This window comes from Cyprinodon variegatus, unplaced genomic scaffold (assembly GCF_000732505.1).
Source record: "Cyprinodon variegatus isolate N-32 unplaced genomic scaffold, C_variegatus-1.0 Scaffold14, whole genome shotgun sequence".
Classification (NCBI taxonomy): domain Eukaryota; kingdom Metazoa; phylum Chordata; class Actinopteri; order Cyprinodontiformes; family Cyprinodontidae; genus Cyprinodon; species Cyprinodon variegatus.
In genome coordinates, this window is record NW_015150467.1 from 2,387,022 (window position 1) to 2,409,673 (window position 22,652).

At 39.3% G+C, this 22,652-nt stretch overlaps 1 protein-coding gene across 1 annotated transcript in view; it reads right to left on the minus strand.

Moving 5' to 3' along the window:
- traf4 (TNF receptor associated factor 4) overlaps positions 1 to 22,501 on the minus strand; it is a 38,450-nt gene extending 15,949 nt beyond the window's left edge. Inside the window, exon 1 of the mRNA XM_015383752.1 lies at positions 22,090 to 22,501. Coding sequence (XP_015239238.1) covers positions 22,090 to 22,232 — 143 coding nt within the window. The 5' untranslated portion in view covers positions 22,233 to 22,501. The remainder of the gene's footprint in view (positions 1 to 22,089) is intronic.
- Between the last annotated feature and the right edge of the window lie 151 nt (positions 22,502 to 22,652).

Sequence of the window (22,652 nt, forward strand, 5' to 3'; positions counted from 1 at the left end):
AGATAAATGATTGAACACAAAAAATTTAAATAAAGTTAGAATAAAAAAAAATTGTCTTCAGATAGCAGTCAAAGGCCACTCTAAATGAATTATTTTTTTGATCTTGATTCAAACCAACTTTGGGTTTCAGCCCTTTTTAAAAATTTTTGGGAGTTTAATCCAGATTACTGGAAAATAACAACTAAAAGCTGATTCTCCACGTTTGGTTCTGCGAAGTAGGTTTGTGTCAGAAGACCTGAGAGATCTGGCTGGTTGATAAACTGACAACAGCAGGTTGAGTAATAAAGTCTTCAAGCTGTAACGTGTTCCAGCTTTTTATCTGGGTGGCAGCTTTACGCTTCCGGATGAGTCAGATTTAAACGCATCAACACTTTATTATACTGTTTGTAAAAGTATCTATGGCATGCTTCCACATAATAAAAGCTGTGTGTGAATCACATACTGGCTTCTTCCATTTTAATAACAGAAACTTCCCAAGAAGCGAGTAAACGTTTTTCCAAAGATTAAACAGCAGATTCTTGTGTTTTTTCAGGCATCTTTGAGGCCGTCTGACCACAAACCACAAGGTTGTTTCATTTTCTTTCAAATGACTCTCAGAGAGCTATTGGTAAGTATTTATGCTGTGTAGAGCAAACAGGGCAAAGGTGCTAAAGAAAAATGAAGCTTAAATGGGCATTTATGCCTCAGAAATGCAGCTTGAATAGTTGTCTAAATTTAGCAGCATTATATCATTGACCTGCACTCACTGACCGGAGGTATTCTTACTTAACCATTCATCTTTGTGACAGAGAGCGCCTCAGGTAGGAGTGACGCTTTAGATGCTGCATGTGAGTTTTACCTGTGAAACCTGATCAGTTTTCCTCACAGTGTGTTTGGCTGTCAGCCAGGATTGCTGCAGCCGCTTTTATTTAAATAAAAGGAGCTTTATTGTCACACCTGGCCACTATGTTTCCATTAGTTGGCCAGGTGTGACAGTAAAGCAGCTTCTTTAGAAGTCTTCTGTACTTGACATCTTTGAAGGAAGACGTGGTTAAGCAGCACCACATGTGGGATTTAATGCTTACACGACAGGCCTGCTAAAAACTTTGAGAGGAAGTCCGAGCCATGTTAAAACACAACATGCTAGGTATGGGTGTGCATAAAAATCGTTTTTTCTGGCCCAATATAGCGTAATTTTTGGTTGCCGGATATAATAACGATCTTTTAGTTCCTTAAAAACAAAAAAATCCATCCATCCATTGTTTTCTGACGAGCTTATCCCTGCTGGGGTCGCCAGGGGTGCTGGTGTCAATGGGCGAGAGGCAGGAACACCCTGGACAGGTCAAAACAACAAATGTTTTACCTAAAAAGCATGAGTGAAAACAGGCTACCCCTGCACCGCCACTCTGGAAGATAGAGCTGTGGAGCCCTTTTGCTGTGTGGCACAGCGAAAAAAGTAAAAGATCAATATCTACTGATTAACAAATACAGGACTCGTACACATATTGAGCAAACATTGTAAAGTGAAACTATATTTTTCATTCTCCCAAGAGATATTTTCTTTGTACCACTGTACCATTGATTAATCTTTTAGTCTTTCTGAACATCTTTTAGAGTTTTCTTAGATTTTTGGACGGCTCTTTTTTCATTTTCTGTCCCCATCAGCAAAGTTTTCTCAGCAGGGATGGATAGAAAAAAGAAAGTTATCACCCTGAAGAGTTTGTCGAATTGTCTGGCTTAACCTAGCATGCTCCTCACTTTTTTAATACCTCTAGTTGATCATTTGGCTGTAAGCATATCTCTATTTGGTGTCAATTATTCAAAAAAATAAATAAAAATAAATGCAGTAAAAGTTAAACCTGCTTTCTGAACACCTTTCATTTCCACCAACAGCTCTGCATTAATCTCAGTATTGAGTATTCTATTTATGAACCACATCAGACCATATACTCTCTATTTCAGTAAGTAAATAGTAGCAAAAAATATTGACTCATAGGTAAAATCCTGATTGATTACATCACCAAAGTAACGGGACCGGGGTTATAACTGCGATCAGGAGTTGAGTTATTGGCAGCGCTTCTGATATAGATGATATAAAGGTGACTCAATCGAAGCACAGATCCAAGCTTTGGTTCAAATTAGCCACTGTGAAATAAATACTGTATAGTATTTAATGCTATACTGCTATAGAAACAAGCATTAGATCTATAGACAAAAAGTTTTGTGTTTAGGAGACAAAGAAAATTCTGTGTAGGAAACTTTTTTTATGGCTAAATAATTAATAGGTCAGAATGGCTAAACAAGAAATATGAAAGGTGCAATGGCAGACAAAAAAAAAAAAAGCACTAATAGAATTGTTAATCAAAATAGCTAATAGAAGGAAGTATTTCAAACAGACTCATAATTCAAAATTCAGGCAAACAGAATTAGTTTATCAAACTGATATTTTTACTATTATAATTTTTATTGTGTACTTGAGCTGGGAAACTGTGTGTGTGTTGAATGGGCCTAAAGTGCACGACTAATTGGATATGTGATACTTGCAGAATGGTCTGACTTCCTCTCCTCGCCACAAACGCCGTCTGACAGCCGTCTGATTTAAAGTAACAAAAGCTGACAGTTTGCAGGTCATGCTCATCAGCAAGACAGAAATAAATCACGTCTGATTCACTGTCAAACAAGCCTGAAAGGAGATACAGACAACAATTCGTTCACTGTAAAGATCCTCTCCAGTTTATGCTTCTCTTTCTAGGAAAAAAAAAATACTATTTCTGTCTTGTTGCTTTGGCAAAAAGAGGAAAAATGATGCAAGTGGAAGAAAGGCATTACTACAGTACCAAAGTGTGTGTGTGTGTGGGTGGATGTCTGGCCTCTTTCCCTGGCTTCTCTTCCTGCACCCCATTCAGAGATGTGTGCCCAGATAGAAATACATTAAAGGATGCTTTTACTATGAGCAATGCACGCATCTTCAACAAAAATGGAACAAACAAAAAATCTGATTCTGATGCTGCTGGACTTTTATTTTAACAGAGTAGATATCCTGACCTTGTAAACCATTGCAGGGACCCATGACACCTGGGGCCACGATCGCTGTGTTTGCAGTCACTGCTTATGTAACAACGCTCATCTCTCTGTACAGTTTTCCTCACTGTGCTGACATTTGTGAGCACAGGCCATCTGTAAATGACTTCACACAATGCAGAAAAAAAAATCTCTGTTTGCTTTTCTTAAATGTCACCTCTTGCAGATAAAGACTAATAATACAACTCTGACCCAACAATTCTACTAAGCCTGCAATAGTTGGCCTTGAAATCCTATTTATTTGGTTATAAACGTTTAATTCACTCTTCAAGTCTTGAGAAAAATCTACATTTCCTGGTTAGAAATCCCCACTTTAATCTGATTTGAAATCAGTTAAACGCTGACTAATATTACTAGGAGGACTGCAGCTTCTCACACAGATTTTATTTTGCCAGTAGTAGCTAGAGAGTCACCTGTCTGAGGCTGGCTACAGAGACTGAAGAAGAGAAAAGGAAGGAAGAGTGGACACAAAGGGTCAGAGGTAGGAGGAGAAGCCATCTGCAGGATGAGAGGAAAAGCCTGCAAGTTGGCATAATCCTCTCTTAAGTGTGAGTGGAGGGGAGGCAGAGCTTATAACTAGTCATAATCCCCCCTCACACTGTTGTCCTCCATCTGCATTATTGGACTCTAACATGGAGCATATGTCACTGAGAAAATGTTTGGAACCGGAAAAGCCAATTTAGGCTTTCTGTTTGTTCCCACAAATTGTAGGCATCATGCTTTTCTTTACTTTTAGATTCAAAATCTAAGGTCTTAAAACATTAAATAAAAAAACACTAATCTATAATAACACTAGCAGCATTAGCTTGGAAGTTTAGCAAGACTTAGTGGGACCTAATTATGCAAATTTCTCTGTAGATCTAAGTAGAGCGTTTTAGGCTGCCAAGTGAAAGATGTTTTAGGTGAGTCTAACCCTACAGAGCTACCCTGTCATTTTAAGCTATTAGAATTCATTTAAAAGCTTTAAAATGAATGAGAGAACCAGTAACATAACATCAAAACTGCAACTAAAACCATTCACAGGGTCGTGTACTGATAAAGCAGGAGCTTCAATTCCCAACCAACCTGGTTCCTTTGGTCCTTATTTTAGATAAAAGCTGAAAAAGTGGACATATATGATGCTTTGCAAAACTTAATGACCGAGGGCTCATTCACACTGCTGGTCCGGCGCAGAAATCGGTCAAGGAAATAGCTAAGGTAATAACATTTATACCTTCAATTCACACACTGGGGGAGTGGCGGTCTAGTGATTAGGGCATAGAGCTGCGAATCCTGAGGTTCTGAGTTAGAGCCCCATACCCACAGACTGCCACACTGGGTCCCTGAGCAAAGACCCTTAATCCCGGATTGATCCCCAGGCACTGCAAAATGGCAACCCACTGCTCCCCAAGGGGATGGGTCAAATGCAGGGGTAAATTTCTCTAATGTGAAATTAATAAAGTTCATTAATATTCGTATTAATAATATTCAGTTGCCAATCTCATGCAGTTGCCAAAGATTGATTTGGGGACAGTATTGTTCCAATTTTGCATTAATCTAGAAGAAAAAATAGTATGAAGAAAGAAGTCCGTCTGATGTGTTTCTGTAGCTACATTGGTGTTTGAATGTAGCCATGCGTCCCCATTTATTTAGTACTCTACGTGGTCTCAAAAGACATTTTGAAGCTCTTTCATCTTCGGATTTGACTTTTTAGTTGTTCCTCTTATACTTAAATGCAGTGCACTACATCACACCCTCTCTTCCTTCTACTGGTTTACCTTGACAAACTCATTCATACTGCAAGGCGACCATGTCAGTGCGCCATAATTGTGCCAGGGTAAGGTTCTAGCTTCATGGATTCGATTCACATAGACGTGATCGCTAATCAGAGTATGGAACAATTTAAAGCTTTTGGGTTTTGGTGTGAGAGCATTTTCACAGATTGAGCCTGAAGCTTGTTTTCTACAAAGACCTAAAACATCCATCAGAGAGCTTCAAATGTCTTTGGATAGCTGCTGCAAGTAAAACAGATGCAATATTTCTCATGACTCTAAAATCAGGTCACGTTTGGAATAATCAGAAACCTAAATCTGTTTTTCTAAAGCTGTTGCTGATCCCAATAAAGGGTTAGAGACCAATATAAAGATACAGTACATCCCAAGTAACGCATGACAGCAATCCCCCTAACCCACAGGCGACGGCCTGCGCTACGTACATGAAAGGAAAGGAGGGCTTGAAGGAACACATTTTATACCGGTATGTGATGTGGTGAAAAGCGGTTAGTGGAGGACCAAATTTGGAGATCAATGAAAACTCTGGAACTGTAACGGGTAGAAGTGTGAGAAGCTCCGACCGATTGGCAAAGAAGTGCTAAAAGCTGCTGTCAAGGTTTCAGAAAGTGTGAAACATCCCACCACCAATTTTACTACTCGCTTTCACACAAATGTGCAGAATCAAAGGAGCCAAAGAGTGTTATTTAGCAACAAATGGAAGTACTCACAGCCTATAAAGTCTGTCTCTTTCATGCACATGTAAATTTTGGCTTATTTAATCACAGATGGTTGGTCTAATTTTAACTTCACGTCAGAGGGCAGATGTCGACTCAAAAGAAGTATCTGCAGTGAATGCAGCTGGATGGCTGCCATGAAAGTAGAAGATAGTGGGTTAGTAAAGGAAGAAACTACTAACTCTGTGCTGCACATGGGGATGGAAATGCAGCAGCAAACACAATGAATGCGTTTTTTTGTTTTTTTCTTTTCTTCAAGCAGCATTAGTGAATCAGCTTTTGGAGTCACAATCATCCAGACGCACAGCGTGAAATCACAGCCCTAACACAGATTAACTGAGTAGGCAGAAGTGTATTTCAAGGCTTTTTCCTAAACAGAAGTCATGTCAAGAAGATGGGATGAAATAAATTTTTAATAAGTTCCATGTCTCCAATATTAATGTGTTATTTAATAGGATGCGTCCTTAAATACCAGTTTTTTATTTTTATTTTGATACATTTCTTCAACCATCTACACAACATTTACACAAATAATTTCAATACAAGCTTCAAAACACTGTGATAGGTTGGAAAAAAAGTGTGGAACAGGACTAAATACACTGGAAGCGAAAGCAAAGATTTACTATGTTGAATACTGAATTGGCAAATTCTTTTTTATATAACTTATTCTTAGAAAAAGCTTTATTAAGTTTGGTTTGTCTAATCTTGTTTTCTCTTCGCTTTTTTTTTTTTTACCTTAATTTAACAAAAGACTGGGAACCAGGCTGTAAATCTTGGATTAAAGAGACCTTATCTACGTTTTTATAGAAAATGACCTTTAAAATAGCCTTTTTATTTGATCCTTAACGACTAAAACATCACTTGATGAGCAGACTGACACCTCAGTAGCTAATCGCCGATGCATATAAAGACCTGTAACCTATTTTTGATTATTTACTTCGGGTCACAAGAACATCAGCTTAGATAAGCTTCGACTAACTGAAAGCTTTAGCTTGGTTTACTGTGATTTATTGCAAAGAAAGAAATTAAACTGATTGTCTTTTTATTATAGATTTAGAGTTTGTTTTAGCTCATCTTTGTTTAGTATAAGTCATTAAAATTCACATCAGATGCACTGTAAAATTTATATTTTTTCTAGTGATTCCCTTTTTTTTAAAACTCTTTCCTACATTTTCAGAATGTGAATAAACTGGTTGTATGTAGAATAGTTCATTTTAGAATGGCATAAAAACACACTTCCCTTAAATTACCTATATGATTTATTATTGTCACCTGAGTCTCCACTCTTTCCTACTAATGAGAGTATTTGCACATTAAAATCACCATCTTGGATCAAATAGGCAGAAGATAGATAATTGCTAAAAGGATGACAATGCTTATTATCCCAAATCAAAAGCGGTTTACAGCTATCGCTATTGTTTAGTAATCTACCCCAGAATATGCACTTTGTATAATCCTAACAAAAGCTTTTGTACAAAATCGGGTCATTAACACCTTCCTGTATTAAACAAAGCTGGGAGCTGTAATGCTAGCCTCAGACTTAGCAGAACTGCTATAAATCCTCCACTGTAACCTTCAGCCTGACTTAGATCTTATACATGTTGCACACAGCACTGCTATTCAATTTTGTTAAAAGATCTGACAGATGGTAGATGACATGGTTAGGAGCCTAATACCCAGTAAATCCAGAGATAAGGATTTTCTAATCGGAAACCATTACGAATTTGCAAACTTTCCCGTATTACTTATGTACCCAGATATGAAGCCATTCCTTTATGAAAACTATGGATTAACTAAAGGTTCAAATGTTACAATAGATCATGTTAAAGCATAAAACTGGAAGATGCATACCTGAAATAAACAAAACTCATTTAACACGACAAAGAAGATTAAATAGAGAATTTCTATGATCTGATGCATAGTACCACATTTTCTATTTCCATTTGTTTCTACAGTTTATATATTTGCTACATGAAGATAAAGGATAAGCCAACAGAACAGCATCTCTTACTCTCTAACTGAGTTTGTCCATGATTAGTTTCATCAAGGTCCCAAACCAAGAGGGAAAGATGAACTTTAAAAAAAGAGCTGTGACATCAATCAAGGGCCACTTAAGAGGAAAGGTTTTACAAAATAGCAGCACCTAAAGAAACAAGAGCTTGTGGCAGCAGATGATGAGCTACTGCTTGAGTCATAGATCATTTTAAACAACACAGTAGTCTTTGGTTTGCTCGTTTATGGGGATGACTTTCACTGCCAAGTCTAGCTTGGACAAAGACGGTTTGTTGTTTTTTAATGCTCTTATCCTCCTTTAAATGCTGTGAAGCCAAAGCTTCTTCGAAAACAATTGCACAAAGATCAGGTTCTTTTCACAGAAAATTTCAACAACAGCAAAGCTTAATGTGTTCTGTTAAATGCCGGAAACAAATAACCATTTCTACATCAGCGTGTCTTTAGGGAGAATTCTCAAAATATTTTTGTAGACCACAACTCTTTTTTTTATCCTTTTCTCTACCACATACAGTAAAAAAACAAACAGAAAAACAATCTAAAATAAGATTCAGCTGCTCAGAGTTCACATAATTATTCTGACTTGTTGCGTGCAAGAAAATGATACTGCAACTTGAAACTATAAACCAACCTGCTACCATGAGTTTTTCAGGGTTTTGCAATATTCAGGTGGTTTAGATGAGGTCATGGCTTGAAATTATTGGATAAATCAGGGTTTAAAGAGTTGGAATAAGTTTAAATAACACACATCAAGGTCCTCCTGTCACCAAAATGTAATAATATCACCCTGAGGTATTTCCATTTTCAAATATTTAAAGAGTTTCAGAACCATTAACTCAATCACTGTGAGTTAATTTATTTAAATTTGTAGATAAGGATTTTAGCTAAGTTATGGACCAAAAAAAAAAAAAAAAAAATCTCATTGTATTTTGGTAAATAAGACGGCTTCTCGCTTGGGCCAGTCAACTCATGAAACATTACAACCATTAAATAACTATAATATATGAAAAGAGCAAAAACAGTTTGTCAGTAACTGTGGGGAATATATGTTAATAAGGTCGTAAATAAACTGATGCAAGGTGGGTAAGAAACATCTAAAAAAAAAGATGGCGCATATTTGCACCTTTAAAAATGGGTACAAGAATGATTAGCACTAAATGGAGGTAAGAAAAATGATTAGTAAGCTCTTGTCAATGCACATTTAAAACACAGGGTTGATATGAATTACGCAGTTGCACACTCTGAGTGGTCCCTGAAGAAATCCATACATAAATCCAAGAATCTCATTTTGTGGGTTTTCTTTACAATCTGAGCCTTTGTTGCACAGAAACTCTCTGAAAACCTGAGTTACATAAGAAAGTGCTGTTCTGCCATTATTCACGAGTCATCTTTGTTTGCTGTCCTTCCCACATATACATTCCACTCTCGACAAAGCCAGCCCTCACCTTTTCCCACTGACCCGTATAAGAGATAAAAGCTTTTCTGTGCAGGTGAGCTAATCTGGTCCAATCCCAGAATAAAAAACCTTAGGCCAGATGAATTAACGAGGGGCAGGAAGTTCAATCCTGCAGGATTATTAAGACATAACAGTGCTTTCACAATGATTCAGCCTCGGCGCTGGTAAACTGATTTCATTTGTTAGTGGATCACATGAGCTCAAAGGTGCAGACTTACAGGGTTTATCATTTGGATTTCCCCGTGTCACAGCGTATGATCTGCCTGGCTGTAATTCAGCCTTATCGTAGCAGCGGAGTGCTGGAGGCACAGCTGTGAGTCTGACGTGTTGTGACTCACTCATAGGAACGTAAAACAAAAAAAACAAAAAAAAACAGAAACTTTTATTCCCGATCATCGTCTGTACTTTTTCCTCCTTATCGCTGTTTATCTTCATCACATTTTCTCCTGAAAGAGCGTGGCCTTGCGTAACCTCAACTCCCGTCCCATTTGATTTTTACGTAAACGCTTCTCTCTGTGATCCGTTTGACGCCCAAGAGGTGTGTGGGGACAAATTTAGGTTTGTGTCCATGGAAACAGGGAGGGAAAAGGGAAGGCTTACACAGATTCATGGGCTTGATGACAGAAACAACAAACAAACCAGCCGCACTGCATGGACTATCAGCTGCTTCAGTCTTTATCAGCCATCGTCTGTGAAGGCGGCATGCCATGAGGACCAAAAGAGCACCAGGAGCCGCCCTCTCTCCAGTGCCTGACTCTCCGTCTTGCTGTCCACCTCTCCGCTTTGTGGATGCAGCTCCTTTGTTCAGCAAGGCGAGGGGGCTGACGTCAGATCGCCTCCTTTGTTTCAGAACGCCTCAGCAGCATTGTTCGCTTGAAGGCACGCATTCTGCAACCTGCCCCCCCTCCCCTCCCGTTTCCAGGAGCAACAATGAGGTAGATGACAGGATTTTTTTCAGTTGTTGAATAAAACAAGAGCAATGGGAGTAATTATCAGCAAATAGAGATGTCACCCATCTCTCAGAGCAACTGTCATGAAGAAGTGCTTTTACCTCAGAGCCAAGCAGAAAGACAACCAGCTTCTTCGGCTGCTTCAGAGGAACATGCTGCTTTAATGCAGGCAGGCAGCGAAGTAAACCAAAGTGTTCCTTGTTGGCTGCTGTCATCACCCAAACTTACAATAACTACCTTTAAAAACCGTTAAAGCTTCTCAGTTTTAGTCTCACCTCGTGGTTCACATTTTTTCTACAAGGGTAGACCTGCCAATACTGTTTATTTCTAAATATAACAAACACAGAGAGACAAAATAGAGACACATTAAAGTACAAGCATGCGCTATGTTGGCTCATTTAGATATCTACCATTTATTCTGTTAATCAAGGGAAATCTGTACAATTTCAACTCTAGCCAACTGATTGGAGCTTCTTTGGTTTCCTTTTACAAATGCTGCATTTTCTGCATCTAGGCTCATTGCATAGAGGAAGCAGCTGTAGCATTTAGACTGTCAATTCTCAAAACAGATTGTTAGAAAGGACAAGTATAACTGGTTTAATGCGACAATCAAATCCAAGTTTGTTCAGAAACAGAACAGATTATCTGGAGATGCAGCTAAGCGTATACACTGCCCCCCACATTTTCTTGCACCTTCATAAACATGTGTAAAAAGCTATTAAATTATAGTTTTATTATATATTAACCCAGTTTATTTACTTTCCTATTTCTATCCAGTTATAGTCTAGGTCTTTTGCAGAATGAAAGTAAACGAACAACATTTGTTCTAGTTTAGTGAATAGTTCTCTCTCAGCTCAGTTTAGATTAAAAAGAGCATCTCTGTCCAGATTCATCTGCAGCTGCACCTGACCGAGACACTTCCTGCGGTGCCCTTTCATGGGATCTGTCGCTCGGAGTCAGGAAGGAGGCCGCTCAGAGCGTTAAAGCTGTTCTGACACGTCAGAAAATGAGGTGTGAGCCGGACACAAGGCGCTCATTGAGCTAAGGAGAGGAGGGCTGGGGGGACCTTAACAGAAAGGAAGCATTGGTCTTTGAATTCAACAAAAAAAGCCAACTGGGCAGTGACCTTAGTATTGATGAGGCCCCCCTTTTGGATAAATTACTGATTCACTCAGTGTTCACTTAAAATGAAGGGCTTAACTTCTCTGCTGACACCTGTTTGGCTCCACAGAGAAGCCTTTCACTTAAGACAGGTGCCTCTGCAGCGAGCCGCTCGGTTTCCCCCGCAGCTTCCTGCTCCAGCTGGCCTGCTGTCAGAACTCGGACACACATGCCTCACATGCCTTCCTGCCACCTTAGGAACCTCTTTAGGACCATGAGACAACTTCCTGAGACAATCAACAACTTCACGTTGGGAATTAAACTATGAATACGCTTCCAGATCCAAATGATTAAAATAACTTCTTTATTAGTTGGATTCCAGAGAAATTAATGAAGGAAGCTTTTGCTTAATCAGTAATTTCCTGGGAGTAAGAATTTGCCTCATAGTTTCCTTGTGAATCAGTTTAAGAATGCAATACTAAATCAGATCATTGAAGCTTATATCAGTTTTATCAGAATAACGAGTGTTGAACAATCCAAAACTTCCTAATCTGTGTGAGGGATTGATGTAGAGTCATTAACAAAAGCAAATATCTACTGTTGCCACATGTTCATCTAGGAGCAGTGTGTTCTGCAAGTCAAAGACTTGATGTCAGCAGGTTTTCCTCGGTTTACCTCTAACTGTATTCCCTCTGTAGAAAAAAAAAACTAAATAATTCAATACATTTCAATTGATTGAATTAGACCATAAAATACCAAAAACACCCGTTTTAATGTCTTAAAACTTGAATGAGTAATTTATTTCAGAATCTACAAGTACATTTATATTTTAACTTTATTTAAAAGGCTTCTCTATGAGCTTGCTATCTGCTGTTTTACTGTTATGTGTTTCAGTACCACAAAGGGAAATCTATTAACAAACTAAGTTACACAACTATGAAACCATACAGGTTTCTACTTTTTTGGGACATTCATGATCATTCCAACTCAGAAGTAGTACTTTCCTTATTAAAAACCTGCTATATTGACCACCACCCACCACTCTTATACAAGGAGCTCTTTTAAAATTGCTGTACAGAAAACAAGAACTGGTAAACTGTTTTAATATAAAGACAATTAGGTAACACCGTCTTTGTATAAATACCAGTAAACAATGTCTTAAAGGGTGTCATATGAAACTTTTGCACACTAAAAGGTGCAACTGAAGTTCCCCTTTGTTCTGCCAGTTATAAATTACTTGATTTAATCATCTAATCAGCCGCTTGAAGGCCTCTGACTGCAATGTCCACTTGAGATTTCAAGCTTCAAATCAAAGAGCAGAAATAATTTGTGTGGGAGCTTAAACATGCGTGTGGCTTTATGAGTGTGCAGTGACTCTGCTCGGTGACCTGTAAACAACCAAAACACAGCCTTAAGGGAGGAGTAAAGAGATGAAGAGTGTAGAATGACAGAAAACATTCATAAACATCCACAGCTTTGGTTGCAGGCCTCTACTTGTGAGCTGGGCGTTAGGAAACAAGCAGGGAGCATGTGCGTTATAATAAAGACACCTTTATGTGGGCTGCCTTGCATATCGAGCATAGCCGAGCATGTGTAAGCAGCAGCCATGCTGTGTAGATCTGGGCCAGCTGGCTGCGGTCCAGCGGTGGGGCTGGGCTGAGCAGCTCGGTCCCAGTGTGATCGCTCAGCGAAGGGGAAGGTGGCTCAATGCATGGCTGCAATGCTTAAAGCTTTTTTTTTAAAGGTAGTCGGGTTTATTTTGGAGAAGGATTTGTAGTGCAGGGCAAGTCAAAACATGTCCTGACGTGAGTCATATGGAGACTTCTGCTTTTATTGGACAGGAGCGAAAAAAATAATAATGATAATAAACTAACAGATGGACACTTTACTGAATCTTTCTGTTTTCAAACAGAAAGTCTCCCAGGAAAAACATATTGATGCTTCCTCCAGTTTAAAGGAACCTGAAGAAGGATTATTTATAAAGAATCCTGAAAAAGATACCAGACTTTCCTCCAAATCAGACCACTGGTCCTAATTAAGAAATCAAAAGCTTCTTTTCTGGTACTGGGGATGCCTTCAGCCGACATCGAGTTTTGAATCCATTCTTATAAATCAGTGTCAGTGTGACAAAGCCCAAACCCTAAAACTTGTCCTGGAGTTAATTTGTTAGATTTTTTTTCAGCAGCTACCAAAGATATATATGAGTGGATGCATTAAGAAAAATAATTTTTTTAAACAGCTATTTTAGTTTTTCTCCTTCAAAGCGTTAAAATGCACATTGTTTTATGAGCTCATGATTTGGGGATTTTCCCTAACAGTCTGCAGCTTCTTGTCATTCTGTGTAATATGACCTCCTATGTGCTTTGCTCAGAAAGCCAAACAGCTGAACATGCTGTGGAGAGCAAAGCAGGGAGCAGTTGAAACACAGTCCATTAAAGTTTATGATATTCATAGCAAAGCACAAACTGTATTAAGCAGAACAACAGATTGTTTTTCCAAATAATTGTCCTGACATAATTAAATGAATCCACAAGTTGTAGAAGCAACATAAAAGGCGTTTCCAACCAAAGCTCAAGTAAGGGCAAAATATCCTGTAAATAAAAATGTTTTTCCTTTTACAAACTTCTGTAAGTAAAAATAACAGCAAATCCATTTCAGAAATCCCCACCTATTTTTGGCTTAAGATTGACAATAACACAAAAAACTAAATGCAAATGCAAATAAAGTTGCATAAAAAACCATAAAGTTTAAACTAACTAGAAAAGACCAAAAGTGTGTCCTTAAAAGACATATTTCTGTAAATATAGTGTAAATGATGTCATTCAGGGGTAAAGACTGAGTCACATTCTCTGTAAACCACAAATTACCTTCATTATAACCTTTACATACCAAAACCAGCAGAAACTGCATGTATTACCGTCTAAACCCTCATACTGAGCAAAATCAGGGTCCTTCAAAGTCCTTGCACAGTTGTCTGCTCTCACATCTAAAGCAGCTGCCATAGGAAAAGTCTGGTGGTGGCATCTTGACGGTATTGGGAGGGCCTCTGCAGCTGTGTGAAATGTTCAGGGTGTTTTCTCTCATTATCGCAGCTGCATCTTTAAAGCCTCTCTGCTTCCTCTCAGGAGACAGTCGTCTAATCCCAAAGCTGTGCGGTTCACGTCTATCAGTCAGTCCCTGGAGCAGGTCAAAGAGTCCAGAAAGTTCCTTCAACAAATGTTAGACCTCTGAGTAAAAACAAATCAGGCGTCCACAGGGATTTTACTGGACTTTTGAAATGTTTTGGTAGTTAAGTGTAAAGATGGTTTAAAATAAAACCTGGATGCATCTTTAAAATTCATTGGACTGCCTGTTTGACGCCTGTTTAAGATCCCTGTGAAAACATGCTGGGAAAGGTTCACTGTCGAGAAAACGCTGCATCGTGTGTCATAAAAACATCAAGTCTGAAAGTTCAAATAGGAAATGCCATTTCTCTGGCTGCATCAGTCGGCAAGGAAAACTGTATTTTAAACAAGACGCTGCAGGTTCAAGCCATCGTTTTAATTTTCTAACTAAACATGGATAACTGGAATAAACATCCACATCCTGAACCCATAAAAACCCTGTAATCTGGAGGGGTTTCCTGTTGTCTTTTCGGATCCTCTTCCTGGACTTTCTCTCATAACAAACTATTTTAGGGTTTGATTACAAGATGAAAAGAATTCATAGAGGAAGAAACGATAAATGTGACACACAATGAAGATAAATGTGAAGCAGTTTCTCAAATCCAAGCTTTAAAGCTGAAACTAAACAAACTTTTATGGGTTTTTTCTTCAAATTCAGGAAGTGAACATAAACAAAAGGTGATTTTCAGTTAATGGTTATTCCAGCAGTGGGTCAATGTGCAAAGTCCAAAAATGTTTGGTGACTCAGAGACTCTCCAACCGACGTCACAGAAGCCCTGTTTGTCCTCTATAGCTTTACAGGTAAATTAAAGCTGCGTTAAAAAAGGCAGGCAGTGATCTGTTCCCAAACAAGCACCACTCTGTTCTCCAACCTCTCTGATCTCTGCATGCGTCTGTCCCTCCATTGATGGTGTGAAGATTTACTGGGCCATTTCCAGCTTCATCACCCTGAGAAGAAGAGGAGGAAGCAGCTCTTAAAAGAACTCAACTGATCCCCGGGTGCAGAACGGAGAACCGGGGTAAACACAAAATGCCTCTGTGTGTCAGGGAAGGACACAGCCCTCCCCCTAAATCTCCGGATCTGGACCGGGGATGCCTGTGCAGTCTGAGGACACCTGCGGAGGCTCTGAATGTCTCTGTGTGGAGATGGAGGGATGAGAATGGCTTTAAGGACGCAGCCATTCATCAGCCATCCTTGGATTTGCTGCCGTTTAGATACAGAAACCCGATGAGATACAAAGACCCAGCTGCCTCCAGTGGCAGATGTCTACACAACACTGAGCATGAATGAAACACAAACTCCATTTAGGCCGAAAAGAAACGCCCAAACAGTCTTTCTATACAATATACTAATGTGTGCCAGTGAATCGACTGTTCCTTTTTTCTCTGTGACTTTAAGCTCCCCATAGAGAATCTTTATCACAAACACTTGAGTAACATTTAATTTCTCTTTAAACTGAAACTTTAAATGCTTAACTGACCTGATATTTTAATGATCTCAATCTATCAGTTTGACTTACGTCGATTTTTTTCTAATCCTCACAAGGTCAAAAATGTCCCAAACTTTCTTAAAACTATAAACACACCTCCGTCACCATTTGCCTCGATGCTCCTTAACATATTCAGCCTCACACGCTAATTTGTTGGAGATGAAAAGCTCAGTTTCCTTGGCCAGACATGGCTTTCATGCGCCACTCATTAACCTTTTTTTTAAAAAAACGTAACTCCATAAACAGATCTAATGAGAGTTTGGGATCACCGTCCTGTTGAAATGCTCGGATTATGTCTATCTTTCTACAGTCTGACCAAAACTCTCCACTTTAGATTAAAGAAAATTGGTTTGGATGCTAAAAAAACAGCATAAGAACCAATAGGCGGAAGCCTAACATTCAGTGGAAAGTGCCAGAACACCAGTGTCAATGAGAGGGTGCCAACTAACAAAGAAGCCTCTGCTTCAAAACCATCACCTTAATTTCACTGCCCACACACACATTTGCGATGCCTACAGAAAGAAAGCTTAAAGCTAAACTGTTTGGCCACAGTTTCCAGGAGAATAATTTGAAAAATAAAATAAAATTAAGGTTTTCAAACCAAACAAGGTAGTACCAGCTATCAAGCATGCTATTGGCAGCATCATGCTGTGGGTTTTTTCCTGCCACTCTTCCTGTGGCATTGATCAGAATAATTAGAATCATAAAGGAAACAAATATTTTTGCAAAATTTTGCAGTTTCACCTAAAATCAACTCTTTGTTTCATTAAAACAGTTATATTAGAAGAAGGGACAAAGATCTAAAACATACATCAAATCAGGATCACCTTAAAAGGCTGCATCATGGCTGACCTCAAACTCAGGAAACCAGTTAATTAGAAATGGCTCTGATCAAAACAGCAATCAAATATCCAGCCAGAATTATGGCAGATGATGCCGGTGGCTTAAAAAGAGAAGCAAACATTTGGCCGAGGCATGGCGTGCTAGCAGGAGTTTAACCAAACATCTGAGCTCCTAGCTGTAATTTTGACCCCGCAGGGATTAAGAGGAAAACCAATGTTATTAAAATGTATGTAATTTGTTAGTTCTATCATCATCTTACAGAAGAAAATGAAACACAAAATATATAAACACTGAAGTTAATTGGTTGTTTTTATTTGTTTACATTAAATCAGTTGGTTGAGATTACTTTTTTTATAAGATGTATATTTAAAAAGCTTTTAAAGCAATAATAATAATAACAATAAAACCGTCTTGTCTGTGCAGAACAGCACAAAACTAAACATCAGAGTGGCTTATGTTGTGCTTTAGGAGAGTAGAACTAATAATTAAGTAATTTTATTTAAACATAACCAGCTGGTCGGATTTAACTGAAATTACTCTTATATGCTGAAACAGAAAACATCAGTATACAGAAGCAACAGAAGTGATGGGTGCAAAAGTTGCACTTCACACGGGAGAAGATGCAGAGTTAGAACATAGAAAACGAAATCTTCCGCTTGTTTTGACACGAAGGCTAATAAAGATATGCAAATGTTGGACATTTACTCTTGTAAAAGGAAGATGCTCCAGAGTGAAGCCGACCCCCCTCTTCTTCTGCCAAGACCATCATCCCTGCAGCGGGCACCGCTGTCACACCGTGTCTCTGTTGGGTCCAGTGTGCACGGCCCAGTGCTAAGCTATTAAGCATCAATCATTCCTTAAAGGACGAGCAGAGGAGCCAAAATAAAGGCCCGTCCTGATGGGAACACCCCGAGCTGCTGAAGCATGTGACTTTGATTGCAGAAAGTGTTAAAGCAGGGAGGCAGGCCCGCTCTTACCCCATGACTCTCCCTTGGAGCGAGGGCAGCCTGCAGGACTGCTGCTGCTGCACATTCCTCTCTGAGAGGAAACACAGCCCATTAGCATCACATGCTAACAGAGGCGCCTGGACACGGTGAAGCGAAAACAATCCCAGCGTTTCCCTCAGTGCCTCTCAAGAACCAGTCAAGCAAAAACTCCAATATCCCCCCCCCCCCCCCCCAAATAAAAACCAACCACTTCCCCTTTAAGGTTTTTTCCTTTTCTTTATATACTCCAAACAGCAGGTCTTAGAAACTTTGGTTGCCTAATATTTAAATATCTTGTCAAGTGTAATAACTTGACTTAACATAATATATTTACCCTCTTTGTTTGATTTATAACCAGTGACTGAACAATTCTACATTAGTATATGTTGAGCGAACATTAGACTGTAGCTCCAGTTGGATGTCGAGGGTCAGCTTTTACTTAAGTCCATCCATCCATTTCCTCCATCAAGTTGCAACTGATTCTCCGTCCCTGATGCAAAAAAAAAAAAACAACAACATCCCCACAGCATTATGCTGGCACCTCCATGCTTCACTGTAGGGATGATGTTGTCAACGATGGAAAGTTGCTTTTTTTCTACAGTTCTGCTTGTTGGGCAGAAACTGAAGTTACAATGTCATGTTATCTCAGGTGGATCAAAGCAAAGAGAACTGTTTGGACACAGTTCTAGATTTTCATTGGTTAACAAGGCGTGATAAAGCATTGGTTTTATTGCAATTTAACAATCTTACTAGTAGTTTGAATTGTCTATTACACAAACTCCAAATAAAAGTTGAAATTTTAAGGTCGAAAAGTGAACATTTCTTTGATTGATCATGTGAAAGTGTGCTGCTGGGTTGGCATGTCTAGACTGGAGGTGATACAACCTTTAATAATTAGTGGGAAAGAGGATCAACTTGTGTTTGCACAATGTGCGCAGCATTAGCTAACTGCTGTCTGTCAGTCTCAATAAACCTGAACTCGGCTCACAATGGGCGCTGCCCGGCTCAATGGCCACAAGCGGCACACTTTGTTAATTAAAGAGGTGCAAACGCAGCCTGCCAAGGGGATCTGTCAGCGCCCACAAGTCTGCTGCGGTTAATAATGTTTATTTGCTTTTAATATGTCAGAGAAGCAGGAAATTTATTCTTAAAGCAAAAACTACCATGATCAGTGATAGTTTGACCCTTTGTTGTCATCCAGCTAGTCCAAAATATGTACTATGTTTTTCTCCCACACTGTTTACATACGATCACTGCTGCACTTTAAGATATGGAAATGTCATGAGAGCTGCACAAAATGACATTTTGTTGTGTATACAAAATGACAATAAAAGTTGTCTAATTCTAAGTCTGAATACATATTTTAACAAAATGATGTATAATAAATTTATTTAACAATGAAACTTCTGATTCGTGGCTATAAAGTAAAGACTTTATGCTGCAGGTAGAGATTACAAACACCAAGTCTGACTTTCTATTCAGCAGCTATGCTGTTTTAAGGTAAAAGAAATGACTGTTACACATCCTTAGTATAGAACCATTTAAACATTTTTATCAACAGATCTGTAAATTTTTGGTTATCAATAGGGTTAAAAACTGATCCCTCTAAAGCGACACCAAAAAAATGACTCCACTTAAACTTTGCTGAGTTATAAAACAGTCATTTCAGAGAGTGTGTAGGAGGAGAAAGCGGACCATAAACCGGGGGAGGAGATGCATGGAGGCGAGCGGGACGAGGCAGACAAAGCGTCGGGCCAAACTCATTGATCAGAAAGAGAAAAAAACTTCCTCCCTCGCTTCCGTTCGTTCTTCCACTCCTTGTTGCTCCGATTTAATAAACCAGAGGAGGCTTCCTGATGACTCAAAAACCACTGCAGACCCGGAAATCACGACCATATAATGTATTCACAGCATCAATCCACCAGCAGATGCTCTAACGGAGTACAATCACCAAATATGATCTCCCCCATCCTCTTAAAGCAAGCGGAGAGTTTGATAAAACTCTGTTTGCTGATTAGCTTCACCCCCAGGCAGAATTCATGTTGCATCAACTCAAAAGTGAAGACATTTTAAGATCTGCAGCTTCAATAGAGCTAAAATAACACTGCAGATCAATCAGACCGACATACTTCTGGTTTTCCTCACAAAATACTAAATAAATACTTTTCCAGATTCAAATATCTGGTTTCATCATTTTAACCCAAAATTTAGAAAGTATAAACTCAAAAATCATGCAGTCAGGCTATGTAAAAGTAGAATTAAGAATATATATAATCCAATCTGATAACAGACAATGCTTTCCGAAAACCTATTCCTTAACCTTCAGGACCATCTATCTAAAATACTTTCAGAGGAGTGTGAGCAGAATGGATGTAGCTGTCAATAACATCACTTACTCAAAAACAATGCCTGTTGGTGTTGAGAGATCTGGATATGAAAGATAAATTAATGCCACCTTCACAATAAATGGGTTAACTTTTCTATTTAATAAGAATAAAGACTTATGAGAACCTCAGATTATCGTCTTAAAGACGAGAATGGGAATAAAGTTTGGAAAAACGGTAGCAAGTAATATACATTTAGAGTATTTTAGGGAGCAAAGATTAAAATAAAAAGTTAAACCTAATACTATATTAGTGCTGTAAAAGTATGGGTAATATTAAATAGTTTAATGTGATTTAGCAGAGTTGATGTCAATGACTTTGTTGGTGGTATCCACCACTAGGTTATCTGGAACTGAAAATTTATGAACAAAGGTTTGATGAATTTAATGGAATGAAGGATCTGATCAGGAAAAATATGCTGTGTCGGCTTGAAGTGGTTTAGCTTCACTGAATGCTTTTTTTCTTATAATACACCTCCGAAAATATCTCATTTAATGTTCTTTATAACACGTGAAAACTGAATCCTAATGTCCGGACATCATGATCCCTAACTCGTAGAAATCTAAATGAAATATTACCTCAATAAAGGCTTTACCAGCTCAGTGGCAGTTATTAATGTTAATAAGTTATTAATAGACGTAGATTAAGGAAATGAAGGGTGATTGGCACGTCTTTAGTGGGCAGGATGTTACCAACTAACGAAAGGAGCTACAATCATTAACAGTGCATTGTTCAAAACTTAAGTCAGAACGAGCTGCTTAAAACTAAACCATGTTTTGAATGACATGTTGATAGTTTGTGGTTCATTTCTGCAGCATGAGAGAGAGAGAAAGAGATGTTTCATGCAGAAAAAGGAAGAAACTTTCAATCCTTTTGAACTTTTAACCTGTGTTTGCATTGGAACTTGTTGGGTTTGGAAATGTGGGATGGCGGTTCAGGTAAGAATTTACAGTGCAGCTGCTGCTGTGGTAGCAGTGCCTGGAAGATAAAAGATGCCAGACTTACTGGAGAGCGTTTTCGAATCCACGCTTTTAACGTCTAGTCTTATCTTAATCTTGGTGGGCTCTAATCCCGACTCTATGGTCTCAATTCAACGATACAAAATGTGACAGAAAAAAACTGATAATTTCATGATCATAAATATTTCTTAGTCTCAGAGCAACTGTTTGCAGTTGTTCTCTCTGCTCCTAATAAGACAATTTCACAGATAAAAATAAACAAATAACCAATATACCTGCAATGATCAAATCTGTGTCCCCCAATCAAAGCCTAATCCATACTATAAAACTATAATCTTTAATGATTTTAAGAATCTGATTTCTGGGATAAGATTTAACGTTTACCACAACCAAGTGTGCTCATGGGTTGGGATGGGAAAAGAAGTAAACCTTTAAAACCTAAATAAAGATAAACAAGCAGTAATGTGTACTCAATGCAGTGAAGAGATGAGCTGATGTCTTATGTTGTGGTGGATTAGTCTGAAAAAGGACATATGTGTGTGAACTAGGCTGATGTGAGTGTCCTTTAAGTGTAGAGAGATAATTACTGCTGGTACCATCTTAAAAACCATTAAAACAAAGGCTGTCTTTGTAGGAGTCTTGACACAGACTTCAGTGTGAAGCAGATTAGGAGGGTGATGAGGTTCTGACCCCAAAGTGAAAGGTCCCTCAGAGTGGGGCCCCCTGAGGTGAAAAGAGCCAGTCTAATTTCAGGCACAGGGACAAAATACACTGAGGCATCCTTTGCAGGATGAGGAGACAGGGGCCCTCTGCAGGGCACAATAAACCACAACAAGAGAGCTGTGAACTCCAAATCACCTCTACCTAAAGATATATTTGCAGAAATAAGCCCTGCTTTGCAGCAGCACACAATAAATGATCACTATAGGTCAGTTTACATTCACACATGTGGAGGGGAAAAGGCTATATCTAAATGAAATGAAATGAAATGCTCACCAGGCCTCAGGTTCTCCAATTGCTTTGTGCAGCAGGAGCACAAAAGAGTAAAAATAAAAACAGAAATGGTCGCTGAGGAAAGGTGAGCAGGACACACCTTCACATGCTTATTTAACAGCAGCGGTGTGAGGAATCACCTGCAGAGAGCTGGATCTCTGCACACAGACAAGCAGACAGACAGACAGGCAGGCAGGGGGGACCGTACCTGAGGAATTCTTGCAGACAGGTGTCACAGAAGCGGTGTCCACAGGTGGACACTTGGACGGGCTCCCGCATCGCCTTGCTGCAGAGCGGACACTGGAAGCGCCTCTTCGGCTTCTCCAGGAACTTGTAGTCGAAGCCGGGCATGTCTGCGGGGCTTTTCTCTCCGGCCTTCAGGTTAGAAAGGTGCAGCTGATGCCCCTTGTTTACTCCCCCCCCTCCCCTGCAGACACGGAGCTGTTAGAGACGGAGGAGAAGCTGACGTCCAGCCCGTCCCTGACGGATCGAGTCCTCCGCTTCTCTCTCCTCCTGCAGCAGAACCGATCCAGGCCACCTATCCGCTGGGTTTGTTCACTCTGACAGCGCTGAGTGCAGGACTGATCCACTGAACACAATGCATTACCCTCAGTCTGTCTAGGTGCACACAGCTCCTCCTTATTCTCCTCCTCCTCCTCCTCCTCCTCTAAGCAGGAGGAGTCCAGGAGCTGCTTTCACTTCATTTCCTCTCCCTTATCTCTATAATTGGGCTTTTACCTATCTTCATTTTAGATATACAATGTAATAAAA